The 14,745-nt window shown below is 35.6% G+C and overlaps 2 protein-coding genes across 2 annotated transcripts in view; both read left to right on the forward strand.

Moving 5' to 3' along the window:
* The window catches only part of LOC121393931 (zonadhesin-like), a 55,738-nt gene extending 54,323 nt beyond the window's left edge, over positions 1–1,415 (forward strand). The window contains exon 4 of the mRNA XM_041563783.1: positions 1,217–1,415. Coding sequence (XP_041419717.1) covers positions 1,217–1,324 — 108 coding nt within the window. The 3' untranslated portion in view covers positions 1,325–1,415. The remainder of the gene's footprint in view (positions 1–1,216) is intronic.
* An 852-nt stretch (positions 1,416–2,267) lies between these two features.
* LOC121393932 (IgGFc-binding protein-like) lies at positions 2,268–12,995 on the forward strand. Its single transcript, XM_041563784.1, has 12 exons — positions 2,268–2,328; positions 2,427–2,668; positions 3,397–3,680; positions 3,888–4,165; positions 6,143–6,741; positions 6,838–7,393; positions 7,740–7,939; positions 9,047–9,427; positions 9,586–9,869; positions 10,227–10,498; positions 12,152–12,313; positions 12,637–12,995. The coding sequence occupies exons 1-12, from the start codon at positions 2,268–2,270 to the stop codon at positions 12,954–12,956; spliced, it is 3,639 nt and encodes a 1,212-aa protein (XP_041419718.1). The 3' UTR covers positions 12,957–12,995.
* Positions 12,996–14,745: the final 1,750 nt, after the last annotated feature.

Here is a 14,745-nt window from a genome sequence, read left to right on the forward strand (position 1 = left end):
GATAAAATATGTACAAAGTTTATAAATGAGTAATGCTCTGTAAAGTATTTCTTGCATATGGTATCATGTTGCGTAAAACCTTTGAGATAAGTTGCTTTGAGCAATACCTATCAGCAATCTAATTTCTTTGAACCTGATTATTATAGAGCCGTGACGCAATTGCTGATGGAATATATGGGGTTTTGTTTTTTTTCTTATTCTACACAGTTTATACCTTCTCTTTTTCTTTCTGCCCTTTAATTATCCATTGCCTACTTTCCTTTGTCCCTACTTCCATTGCTATTAGCTTGTGTCCTGTCTTCTACTTCTCATCCCCCATTTATTTTCATATAATTTATCCCTCTAGTTTTCATCTTCCTAGTTCCATTCTCTTAAACAATCTTTGCACTTTTGCACTCTTCTTGTTAATGCTTTACAATATTTCCATATTTTCTTCTGTTTTTTTATCTGCCATCTTCTCTTTCAACTCTACTATTTATTTTCTTTTGTGGTTTGCTTTTTCTTAATTCAGTACCAATGGCATGTTGGCATAAGCCTTAATAACTTTTTATAAATCTTGTAACAACTGAATGAACATGTTTGAAGGTTACAAGAAGGAATATAACAGTAGTCTTAGGGTGGCATTGATATGAAATGTCAAACTATATGAAAATATTCTGTTCAAAGTATCTAATTTTATATAAGAAAACGTTATTTGAAATATTGTGCATTAGAGCTACCAATTCTTTAATTATAATAATGCTCTTAATTACAGTATGACCGTTTTACCTCATTCCCTATGGTACCAATGGGATTCGATTTGTGATCAGAGTTAACCTATACTGCCATCTAGTGATCATTAAATAAAGCTTGCATGCAAACTATAACCAAATGTGCAAAAATACCATGCTTTTTACCATTTAAAAAAATCAAATGAAATGCAAAAGAGAAATAGAAAAAGGAATACAATCAGAATAAAGCATTTAAAGAATCTAATAAATCACACACTAATGCTGTTATTGATGTGCATCAGCATGCCAGAAAAGATGCAATTTGCACAATGAATTGTTCGTAAGTCACTGCACCCAGAATTTTGGCATATCTGGTGATTTGCATCTGTTTTTGTGCTTTGCTAATTTCACTTTCATTCATAAACAAGTGTTATAGCAGAAAGATCATTATCATTCCATCTCTTTACCTGCAATATTAATACATCTTCCCTTTTATTTATTATTAGGTCCTATTTGTAGCTGTTCGGGGGCTAACAGAATATGGTGATACAGCTATAGACAATATTGGTGTGAAAAATGGACCTTGTGGTAAGTACTCATATACTTGGGGGTAAAATTATAGTTTTTCATCTCTGCCCAGCTCTTGCTCTGGATTAAATTTTCTGAGGTACAATATGATAAATAAGAAATTTGCTTCCATTAATATTTTTTCTTGGGGTCCACAGTGGTTTTATTAGTAGGAAGTGGAAGTAGGAAGTGGTCATTATTCTACAGGGGGTATTTTATAAGTTATCGGTGTTACACACCAGGAATATAGCATTTGGGGGAAATATCTGTGGTCAATAGACAGTTGAAAAACACACTAAATGCATAGACATCTTTAAAAAACAAATTATCATTGAGATTGATAAACCAGGCAGTTTTCCCCAGAGGGCCATCCAAACAATAAGACACTGAGGTTTGAAATTGAATCACTTCTCAATAAAGCATCTCCCCATTTAGATCAGCAAATAGATATCTAGAGCACATATAATCATACGTCCAAATGGTCCTGATTTAGAGAGGACAGTTCCAAAGTGGTTTATGTGAAGGGAGCCATGTTGGGGATTGTGTAGATTAGGGCATGGTCTAAATTTCCCCAAATGCTGCTTTTCAATTGTTGAGAAGTATTTCATTTAAGGGGTGATATAACTCCTTTAAAGAGTTGTTGCTGTAACTGAATTGCTGCTTGCAACAGCCACTGACATCCTTGGTCTAATGCAGTTGTTCCCAAGCTGAAGGGCTCCATGCCATGTCATTGGGGAGGCAGTCTGAATGGCAATGAGAGTAAAATTTGGAGTAAATAATTATTTAATTTGGAAGATCATCTTAAAGGTTCATTAGAGCAAGTATTGGAGTAAACATTTACTTGATGCCCTAGATCATTTTTGAACTATGGCTGAACTGCTAATGCAATAGTGAAACCTTAGAACTAATAGGGAAAACGCTAAAGGCATGCAAGTCAATACCATTTGATAAATATATCCTTATTTAATTCCTTGAATCATATTTCTATATATGACACCATATTTTGTCGTTTCAGTGCCAGACTCCACCACCCCGCCTGTAGAGCCACCAGGTATGTTGTATGTGGATTGTATGTTTCACAACTGAAATTGGAGATTAAATCAGTTTTACAGTTATCTAAGATATCCCAATCCATTACTCTCTATACAGGGACTTGCATCGGCTACGGAGATCCCCATTTTGTTACATTTGATGGCTATCCTCATACTTTTATGGGGAACTGCACTTACACACTCACCAAGCTCTGTGAAGTCAACAGCAGTTTGACAGATTTCAATGTTGAAGTTGCACATGAGTACAGAGGGGGAAACACTCAAGTTTCCTATGTCAGCCAAGTCATGGTGGATGTTCATGGCTACATTATTACTCTAGAAAAGAAAAAGGTTGTAAAGGTAAGTGAAACAACTACAGGAGTAAAAACAGTAATGCAGAAACAATCCAGTCAGGATTACAAATTAGGCAGTAGTTAATGTATGCCTCTTTTTTGAAATAGAAAGATGAGATCTATTCCTATTTCGGCACAATACTATGGATTAAACGTGAACTGATTAATTCTGAACCAGCTAGTTACACTATTGCCATAATGATCAATGTCATTTAATACTGTCTCACTTCCCTGAACAATATCAAGTACCTGCATTGCATAGCAGAATACCACTATGATCCATGGGATCATGAGAATTTATAGGGGTGACAAAGGGTGATAGGGGTGTTGTATTGCTTTATACTACTGGGTTTTAAAGTTATATACTGTAGGTCTACAAATTATTCAATGGAAAAATATTTAGCAATAAATGTTCTATTCTGCCATTTATCAAATTATTTATTAAAAACTAACAGCAGAGAAAACTTCTTGGTCCTTGGAAAATAGCAGTGGTGTAAAAGCTCCAAATATTATTGAAACCAGTCCTCTCATCATTCTTGTAACTCCCCTCTAGATAACCCACAATGCTTTGGAGCAGATGTTATTAGCTCAGTTGCTTTGTATATTTTATTTTTTGTGGTCTTGACACAATATTAAGCATTGGGAAAGCAGAGCATTGTCTTAGAGAGTAGTATTTAATATAATTAATGTTTTTCACAGTTTATTGCTGAATATTTTATTTACTTTTGTTCTCAGTTGAATGGAGAGGAAAAACTGCTCCCACTGAACTTGTCTCCTGGTATATCAGTTGGATTTAGTGGCCAGTATGTTGCTGTCATAACAGACTTTGGCCTGATGGTGAAGTATGATGGAGATCACAGGGTTGAAGTTACTCTTTCTAAAGCATATCAAGACAAAGTGTGCGGTATCTGTTCAAATTTCAATGGAGAGAGATCAGATGACACTCTTAATCCTAATGGTATTAAGGAGCCAAATTCTGAAAGCTATGGCAACAGCTGGCAGGTCCAGAACAACTCAAGGTATTTAATATTTTTTGCTAAAACTAGTGACCAGAAATTCAGCATTTATCAATTAAATATCCTAATTTCCTAATAACTGTAAAAAAAATGGTGATGTTCCATGCTACAGTTGCCATAATCTATACAACTTGAACACAATTGTTAATTTCATTTGATAATGTTATATTACTTCTATGATAATGGAATATTACTTTTTTCTCTTTCAAGCTGTTCCCTGGCCTCTAAATTTGACCCACAATGCACTGAAGAAGAACAGAGGGAAATAGAGAGTCACCAGTCCTGTGGCACTATGCTACCCTTTGATGGGGTATTCCAACACTGCCATCTAATTGTAGATCCAAGGCCTTATTTTCTAAACTGTTATTATGACATGTGTGCATTGCATCTGGATCCAAATACTCTTTGCCGCCATCTTCAGGCTTATGCAGATGCATGTCAAGCTGCAGGTGCCATAGTGCTACCTTGGAGAAATGCTACATTCTGCCGTAAGTTTGATGCCTTTAAATTTCATTCTGGTTTCTCCATAGATTGTCAGCTTTACAGGGCAGGGACATCCTTCCTCTCTCCTCCTGTCTCTTTGACACTTAGGGGCCCATTCACTAAGCTCGAGTGAAGGAATAGAGGAAAATAAAGGAAAAAAAATTCGATTTTCGAATGTTTTTTTTTGGCTACTTCGACCATCGAATTGGCTACTTTGACCTTCGACTAGGACCTTCGACTTTGAATCGAACGATTCGAAATAAAAATCGTTCAAATATTCGACCATTCGATAATCGAAGTGCTGTCTCTTTAAAAATTTCTTCGACCCCCTAGTTCGCCACCTAAAACCTACCGAGGCCAATGTTAGCCTATGGGGAAGGTCCCCATAGACTTGCTAACAATTTTCTGATCAAAGGATAATCCTTCGATCGATGGATTAAAATCCTTCGAATCGTTCGATTTCGTACGATTATTCCTTTGATCAGAAAATTGTTAGCAAGCCTATGGGGACCTTCCCCATAGGCTAACATTGTCCTCGGTAGGTTTTAGGTGGTGAACTAGGGGGTCGAAGAAACTAATTGAGCAAAATCCTTCGAGTTCGATATTCGAAGTCGAAGGATTTTAATTCGGCAGTTGAATATCGAGGGTTAATTAACCCTCGATATTCGACCCTTGATACATCTGCCCCTTAGTTTTTAATATTTAATATAACTGTACTTTGTATTTATTATTGTAATGTGCCTATTCTATTAATTAAATTAAAGGGATACTCACTGTTTATCAAGCCATCGTTATCCTGTCTATATGTTTAGGCATTTGGGTTGCCTCCTGCATTCCCTATGCAATCAGGAAACAGTCTGACTTTGGATCAGGATAAAAAAAAAGTGTTATCCCAGAATATGGGCTCTTGCATGATACGGGTATAATTATTTTATATTGTTAGAAGGCATTAGACACAAAAATTGAATAATACCATTTTCAATTTGTCTAATACAGTTACATTTTTTCTAACCTTGCATTAGAGGATGCATTGTCTAATTGATTTGACCCATAGCTCTCCTTATCTCTTCCTAAAGTGTTCCTGTTGCTTAGCTATAATTGCCTTCTTGCAATATACATGGTTTGCTTGATATCATTAATGATAAGGGCGGCTGTCCCTAGTTCCAGTTCTGACTGCATGTCAGAGCACCAAAGAATCTCGACGTGGGCCCAGGCCCTAGTAGTCCCCAGTCATGAAAAATTCCCTCAATGCTCCTTCTGCATTTTCTTTTCAAAACAAACTGTAGAAGAAGTGGTTGGGTGAGTAGTACTAAAATGTTTTTTCACACAAAATTCTCTGTGAGCCCCAGACTTTGTAGTGCTCTGGACTCATGAACAAACACACAGCTTAGAGGGAATATTGACCTATATAACATCAATAGTATTCAGTGCATTCTAGATATATTGTACTTGTTGTGACTTGTGAGAGTTGGCCCTGAATGTCATGTTTCCTGGTGAGTCCTAGGAGGCCTAGTGTCACATGGTTGGTTTACCATTTGCAATAAGGTCTTTATTTATTTTATTAACCCTGGAACACTTGTTAGAGTAAAGGAGGTAAGTTATTATTAGAGGTGATAAAACTAAAATACCTTACTGATTTGCCTTTAAGCAAAAAGCAGCAACTGCATTAATATCTTCTATGATATAAGAATGGTTATATAGCTACCTGTATATACATATAATTTAAATGTAAATAACATAGGAACTATATCTATATCTATCACCCTTATTTTGGGAAAGTGGCATTAAAGTGGCAAAATAGGGACTCTATAAATAACCATAAGACAACCAATTTAATTTATATGAATGCCTGAAAATATATTTTATTTATTAATCTTAAACAAACCCATCTTTCTATTTTCTTTTTATGTTTGCTTTTTTAAGCTTATTGATCTGAATATGTGAATATACTTTTTTTTATAATACCTTTCTTTTTGTTATAGCCCTGTCGTGTCCTGCAAATAGCCATTATGAGCAATGTGGCACATCATGTCCAGCCACGTGCCTTAATCCAGGAGCGCCATCAAACTGCAATCTCCCATGTTCAGAGGGATGTGTCTGTGACCCAGGATATGTTCTATACAACAATAAGTGTGTTCCAAGTAACCAGTGTGGCTGTTGGGTAGATGGTAAACATTATCCAGTTGGCTCTGAATTCTGGACCGATAACACATGTACTACACAATGTCAATGTCTAGCACCAGCAAGTGATGTAGTCTGTAGATCTGACAGTTGTCCACCAAAGAACTTTTGTGGCGTAGTAAATGGAGTTCCTGAATGCTCTGAGTTTACATTCGGTGAATGCATCATTTATGGTGATCCCCACTATTACACTTTTGATAAAATGACACATCATTTCATGGGGATATGCACCTACACTCTGGCTAAGCTTTGTTCCAACTCCTCTTCGCTACCCTATTTTAACGTTGAAGCAAAGAACGAGCATCGTGGGAATCCAACAGTGAGTTACGTGCAGAAAGTAATGGTAGAAGTCTACGGTTATCACATAACAATTGTTAAACATGAGCCAGATCGGGTTTTGGTAAGTAAGAGTTTTGCTCTTTTTTTAAATATAGATTTTTTTTTCTTCTGTAGAAAATGTTTTTTTTTTAAAGTTTTTTTTTTTTTTTTGCCACAGCTAAATGGAATCTGGAGGACTCTACCTATCATCTTGCGAAATGGAACACTGACAGTGACAAGAAGTGGGACATATATCCTTGTAGAGACAGACTTCTTACTCACCGTGTCTTATGATACAGATCATACTGTAGAGGTGAAGGTTCCAACAATTTATTTTAATCAGACATGTGGCATGTGTGGAAATCTGAATAATGACTACAATGATGAGTATCTTATGCCCAATGGACAACAAGCCCCGGATACCAATCAGTTTGGGAATAGTTGGAAGGTAGATGATGATGACCCAACGTGCACACCTGTGCCTCCACCCCCACCATGCCCTCCAGAAATAGAAGAATCATATAAAAGTGATGCTTTCTGTGGAATCCTAAAAAGCAAAGAAAGTCCATTCCAAGTTTGTCATTCAGTCATCAATCCTGATCCTTTCTTTGAAAGTTGCGTATTTGACCTCTGTATTCTTGGTGATGATGTTCTATGCACTGCTTTAGAATCCTATGCTGCTGCATGCCAGAGCGTTGGAGTCAAAATTAAGTGGCGAAATTCAACCTTTTGCCGTGAGTATTCAGAGGATTGTTTGTTTTTCCTGTGAGTTTTTTTAAGATTATTCCACCTGTAATGGTCCCATATTACATTGTTAGCTAGAACACAGTTCTGCCGTTATACTAGTACAACAATTAGGGCAATACAAAAAGTTACGGTATCTGTAATAACTTTAAGCACACAGACTTTTGTAGAGCTAGAACATCCTACAATTCTGCTGGTAGGTAAATGAAGTGAACTGTAGATCTCTTATAAATATTCCTTAACACGACTCTGTGCTAATATAAATATTGTAATATATTACTAATAACAATGGATGCAGTAGGATCTTTGTTAATGAATGTGTGTTTTTTTTTTTAGCTCGTGATTGCCCGATTAACAGTCATTACAATGAATGCTCCAATGCTTGCCCTAGCACATGCCTAAACCAGAATGCATCTGACCACTGTAACAAACCATGCATTGAGGCCTGTGATTGTGATGAAGGCTTTGTTCTTAGTGGGAGTTCATGTATTCCTGTCAGTGACTGTGGATGTTCTTATGATGGCACATACTATGAGGTGGGCACGAATTACTCATTGTATGATTCATATTTAGTGTAACTTCAATTCCATACAATGGCAATTTATTTTATTGATAAATACGCTCAGCTAGATCATTACAATGCTAGAGCGCCTTTTTTGTGTAGAACAGGCAATCACTATTTGTAAGAGCTTAGTTTATTGTTATGAAGTAAGATGTGAGTGTGTAATTTCAGTGAATCTCTATACCTAAATAAACAACAGGAATAGTCTAATTGTTTGGATTTATGATCCTTCATTCTCTTTTAATATGTGGCATTGTATTCAGGAATAGCACTGGTTATGCTGGTAGCGAAAATATATAGTCATAGATTAAAATAAGTAGAATACATTTCTCACATTATTATAAATAATTCATATATATATATATATATATAGTGAATAAAGTACCCCCTAATGCAAAATATAAAGATATTATAAGTTACCGAGGTGACTTCTAATATCCTCATAATTTGCAACAGGGGTTACTTTATTTATTTCAGTGAGGCATTTGACAGAAATGACATCACTAAGCTACAATTAAAAACAATGACATCACTAAGCACAGTTTTTAAAGATATAATTTACAGGATATTCATGGCTCTTGTGTATATATATATATATATATATATATATATATATATATATATATATATACACAATAAAGTAATTGGTTTTTATAACAGGGAGTGCTGGTCTGAGAATAATTGGTGTATACATAATTACCGTGCACCCCTCCCTTTGCTGAAGTTATTTGCCTTGGAGTGCGGATACTCATTTGGAAGTTTATATATATATATATATATATATATAATATATATATATATATATATATATATAATATATACACATATATATTATATACACATAATTTTAGAGTATATTGTCTTCACAACTGTGTACACTAAAAGGCATTAGGTGGGGACCAAATGGTACACATGAATGGGATTTTGTGGATCGAACACTCTAGATAAGGTGTACAGACAGGACCCGGCTGTTTCCTACAGTCTGCATTTACATGTACATCTGAAAATTTAAATAGATTTTAAAGATAGGTACATCTCTTCCTTTCTATTTCTGATTTGATGTTTGTCCTTCCTTTTACAGAAAAATGAAATGTTTTGGCAAGCAGAATGTGTAGGCCGGTGCACATGCATTGGAAACAATCAGGTTTATTGTACGAATGATTCTTGTGGGCCAGATTTTGCATGTAAAGTTCAGAATGGAGTTCTTGGATGTTACCCAGCAGACAGTAACATCTGCCACATTTATGGTGATCCGCACTATATAACCTTTGACGGAAAACTGTATGATTTCCAAGGATCTTGCAATTACACAGTGGTAGAAACGTGCAAGAATACATCTGAGTACTTCTCGGTCACAGCAAGAAATGAACACAGAGGAAGCCCGAGCTGGACAGTTTTAAATTCTGTAGCTGTTAGAATTGGCAACCATCATATCATTCTAGGAAAGAACAAAATTGTTGAGGTAAGGGGTGATAAATCAGATGCTCTTTTTCTATTGCGGTTAAGGTTAGTCAGCTCTTCAATAAATTAAAAAAAAAAAACCGAGCATGAGTTACTTACTAATATTGTTTATGCCCCCAAATTTTAAGATATTATAATATTTCTGCTGTGTTTTAACAGGTCAACGGAGTACAAGTTTCTTTACCTTATACCTCAATACCAGGCATCTCAATAACCCTAAATGGTTATGTCATAGTGAAAACCGACTTTGGACTTGAGGTGAAATTTAACGGTGACCATGAACTAATTGTAAAAGTGAATGAAAATTTCAAAGGACAGCTCTGTGGTCTTTGCGGCACTTATAATGGCAATTACTTGGATGATTTCCTAAAGCCTGATGGTTACCTGGCTCAGAATCCAAATGAATTTGGAAACAGCTGGCGTGTCCCTGATGATAACTGGAGGTGAGTACAGAAAGCTTTTCTGCACCCAAATATATTTGCCAGGAAATTGCTTGATACCGACATTGACCAAATTAGTTTTATAATGACTGTTAGCTGAATCATTTAAGTGCTCAGGTAAGCTATAAAGAAGTGAAAATATACACACAAGATAGTGGCACATCATATATTGCATGTACTGAGGTCTTACCATATATATAAAGATATATTTATAAAACAGCCTGCCTTTTTTACCTGCTATTGTATTGTTTCCCCTGATTTTTGACTTTTTTATGTAAAGTGTGCAGTCCTTTTTTCTTGATTGTTATATTTATAAAAGAGAACTATTTATGTTTATAGTATCTTTCTGTGTTGTTGTAGCTGTGATCCCAACACTGTTGATCCCCCGCCATGTGATCCTGTTGATGAGAAGCATTATGAGGAGCAGTGCAAGTTGGTAATATCAAGTAATGGACCATTCGCGGCCTGTCACTTTTTTGTCCTTCCCCAGCTGTATTTTCAGAGCTGTGTCTATGACCTGTGTGCTGCAGGAGGTAGTTTGGAGCAGTTTTGCAATGCTCTGGAGGCTTATGCTGGTGCTTGTGAAAGTGCAGGGGTACAACTCGGAGACTGGAGAAAGGACACCATCTGTGGTAAGTCAAATATTCTGGGCTTTTTGGTGACCTGGTTTTGAAACCATTTTCACCTGCAGTGATCTGCAATATGTTTGTTTATCTTGAACATAAAAGGGGCTGTGATTTTGGTGAAAATATGATTTCTAGTTGGATGTCCCATTATATTCACGTATATTTGTCAACACTCAGACTCTCCATTATTAGTCATCATAGTCATTTTGCCAATAAATATCTAATGAAGTCTGAGAAGTGATATAATGCACAAATGCTGAAATGTAATAAAAGTCATAAGTGGAAAAAAGATTGCTGAAATAGGAATAAACTTGTGGCTTTATAAGACTCGGTGATTAAACTGGGAATTTTAACTTTTCATACAGAATTTTAAAGGCATATTTGAAGGTGCCACGTGTTTTTTAGTGCACTAGACACAGGTGCAACCTATAGAATGAAAAATCTTTTCTATTCTGGTGGATGGGTAACTAAATACATTTTCGGGGTCACAAATGCTACATTAAAGGAGACAAATATCTTAATTTATAAACAATAATGAATACTATATAGAACTGGTTTCACTCTGGGTTAAAAATTGTGCTACATCTGGGCTCCCCTGCACAGTCTGGGAAAGGAGGAAGCTGGAGGATGGTTTTTGAAGAAATTTTAAATAAATGAGTCGAAACCTCAACTTTTTCAAGCACATTCTTCAATATTTTAAAGGGCATAATGCACTGGCACATCTTGTTTTTTTTACACAAAGGGGTAGATTTATCAAGGGTCGAATTTCGAAGTGATAAATATTTCGAAATTCGACCATTGAATGGCTTTACATCGACGTTTTTTTCACCGAATTTGACTGTTTTGCGGTCGAGGTAAAATCAAATGATTCGAAGGATTTCATCCATCGATCGAACGATTTTTCTTTGACTTCAAAAAACTTAGAAAACTGCTTTAGAAGGTCCCCATAGGCTAACGTAGCACTTCGGCAGGTTTAATTTGGCGAAGTATTGAAGTTGAAGGTTTTTTAAAGAGACAGTACTTCGATTATCGAATGGTCGAATATTCAAACTATTTTACTTCAATCAAAATCGTAGTATCTTATTCGATGGTCGAAGTATCCAAAAATTACTTTGAATTTCGAATTATTTAACTTAGAAAATTCCCTCTAATTCACTTCGACCCTTGATAAATCTGCCCCCAAAATGTCTCTTTTCAATTTGCACAAAGTTAAAATTGATCACACAAACAAAACAGTTGCTCACATTGTGCCTGTTTTCACCATTAACTACTTTTAATATATTTTTTACATTACCCTAAGATTTTCAACTTGCTAGATGTGTCTGTTATTTTATTAAACAACATATTTTATTAATTTAGCAATAATATTCAGTTCATGCTTTGAAGTATTTGAAAATCTCTGTCTTACCTGTCCAAAGGAATTGTATGATGCCTTTTTGTAACACCTTCAGTTTATACTGTACTGTGAAACAATTCATAATCGTGGTATATTATTATATTTGAACTGGCTATGTCTATGGTTAAACACTTGTACAGCCCTAGGAATTATTTATATTACTGTATGAAACACCATAGATGTTGCAGTTTCTACAATGTTTTTGATTATAATTACTAATTTAATTAATAATTTCCATCAATTTCTTCTATCAATGATTGCAGCACCGACACCAACTCCTGTTCCATCCTGTCCCTGGACTTGTGATTTTGATGCTGATTTCTGTTCTTGGACTCAGTCTAAACTCGATGATTTTGACTGGATTCGTCACAAAGGATCAACACCTACACCTAACAGTGGACCTTCATATGATCATACAACCAGAAGTATGTCTATTTCTGAAAACAGAGCTTTGTTTTATATTGTTTTGTTTCATCGTAAATTTCAGTAAAACACCTGATGCAGAGTAAATCTGCTATGGGTACATAGTCTACTACATATATAGTTAGAATAATTGTTTAATATATACATTTATATAGATCAAATGCATTTTATATAGTAATGTTCTGGCGTTGGTATGAAAGAATACAAGTACTTTCTTTTAATTTATCTGATCGTAATTTTACACGTATTCATACTATAACTGACAACAGAATGACCATATCTTATGTATATATAAGGAGGCATTTGTCTTTCTTTTAATCTATAGATGGTTTCTACATATACATTGATGGACGTTCCACCAGTGCTGGACAAAAAGCACGCCTCCTCTCTCCTATTTGCAATTCTGGAGGTCACCATTGCCTAAGTTTTTGGTATCACATGTATGGGGTAGCGCAAACAATGGAATTAAATGTATATGTTGTAAGGAATGGGATAGAAGAATTGGTGTGGAAATTAACTGGCCATCAAGAGGATACATGGTTGCCTGCAGACATTCAAGTGGCTGACATGAGAAATGTTCAGGTGAGGTATAAATTATACGCTAGAAAAGTCATACTGAGTATTTCATATGATTTTTGTATCTGAATTTTAGATTTTAATTTGATAATATACTTGAATATACTATGTCATCCTTGAAATAGTTTTTTAGGGCACTAAGGTGGTGCGTTGATTAATGGTAATGTAGATGGCTAAACAGTTCCCATAATGTTAAATGTTAAATATTGTCATTTAACCCTTTTGGTGCTGCAGTCAGCTCTCTTGATTTGTACAATGTTTGCCAAATGTACAGCAAAGATAAAAGAGCAAACCCAAATCTATGTTGCTGGCAAAATATGTCATTTTTATGCAGGCACAGTATATCTACATTTCGTGGTACTTAAAGGATTAATAGCTGGAACTTTAAGAACCTAGTTTAATTTCTGGCAGTTTTTTGCTTTGGGGAATTATATAACATAAAGACACTTATCAGCCATAAAATGTTCTTTTTGAGCCATTGGGCATCAGTAATCAATTAAATTTTGGGGCAGAGTAATTATATGTACAAGTAACCTTTTTTTTTTAAATTTACAGATTATCCTAGAAGGGGTAAGAGGAAATGATTACCGTAGTGATGTTGCTGTGGATGATATCTTCATTTCTCCTGGATATTGCTCAGGTAATCCAGTTTTTATTCTAATTTTAGCTTGAAATACAATTGTGGAAAAAGAGGTGTGTATCATCAACGCATGAAGCATTGGGCACCCAATTCAGGGATCTAAATTACTTAAACCAGGGATGTCCTTCCTGTTTTATCTCCATTTATGTATCCCCATTGGTGCCAGGGACACAGTGTAGATGTCTGCATTGAGTAAGGGCAGGCAGGCACATAGATGCTCCCTACTCACTACCCTACCTATCCCCTAACTCACACATCATTCAGACTCACAAGCTAGGTAGTTCCTGCAGGCACAGGCAGCAAGAGGGCCCTGTACCATAGTGTGGGCAGTATGGGCATGGAGGGCTGCTTTGTGCCTGCTGGTTCTGTGCTCTCACACCAATTTTTTTATTGGGCATATTGTGCAAAGTGCAGCTAGACCACAGACAAATGTGCTCTTTGAATGAACATTAGTGAGGAGCTTTTGTACCCATTACTGCTCTTGTACTTCTGTTTGGGTGTCTACATAAATGACCCCTTTTACCTGCTATTGCAGATTATTCCATCTTTTACAGAAAAAGTGACTAATAGTGACAGCTCCTCAACAGCAGATGCATTGCTGGTCTCTTTATTGGTACTACAATTAAATATCAACAATAAATCAGTTATGCATTTGAATTCAAGTACTTCTGCCTAGTATATATATATATATATATATATATATATATATATATATATATATATATATATATATATATATATATATATATATATATATATATATATAAGCAATCTGTCATTCATTTAAATATTTAATTAAATCATATTTTTTTCTTAAAGGTTTTACCACTCCAACTACTACCAACACCCCCACTGCTAGTGCTACACCCTTTACATGCACAATGATACCACCAGGTAAATAAATGAAAATGAAAAACACTGAGACGGCTCATTACTGAACACTTTGGGGCAGATTCATTAAGGGTCGAATTTCGAAGTTAAAAATACTTCGAAATTCGACCCTCGAATTGAAAACCTTCGACTTCGAATATCGAAGTCGAAGGATTTAGCGCTAATCCTTCGATCGATTAAATCCTTCGAATCGAACGATTCGAAGGATTTTAATCCAACGATCGAAGGAAAATCCTTCGATCAAAAAAAGGTTAGCAAACCTATGGGGACCTTCCCCATAGGCTAACAGTGACTTCGGTAGGTTTTACCTGCCGAAGTAGGGGGTGA

The sequence above is a fragment of the Xenopus laevis genome, chromosome 5L, assembly GCF_017654675.1.
Source record: "Xenopus laevis strain J_2021 chromosome 5L, Xenopus_laevis_v10.1, whole genome shotgun sequence".
Lineage (NCBI taxonomy): Eukaryota > Metazoa > Chordata > Amphibia > Anura > Pipidae > Xenopus > Xenopus laevis.

Bases quoted from the DNA above. Each gene is read 5' to 3' on its own strand.
- LOC121393932 (XM_041563784.1), top strand. From the start codon at position 2,268: ATGACACCATATTTTGTCGTTTCAGTGCCAGACTCCACCACCCCGCCT. The intron at 2,329-2,426 runs GTATGTTGTATG...CTCTCTATACAG, and splicing joins CCCGCCTGTAGAGCCACCAG to GGACTTGCATCGGCTACGGA. The intron at 9,870-10,226 runs GTGAGTACAGAA...GTGTTGTTGTAG, and splicing joins GTCCCTGATGATAACTGGAG to CTGTGATCCCAACACTGTTG.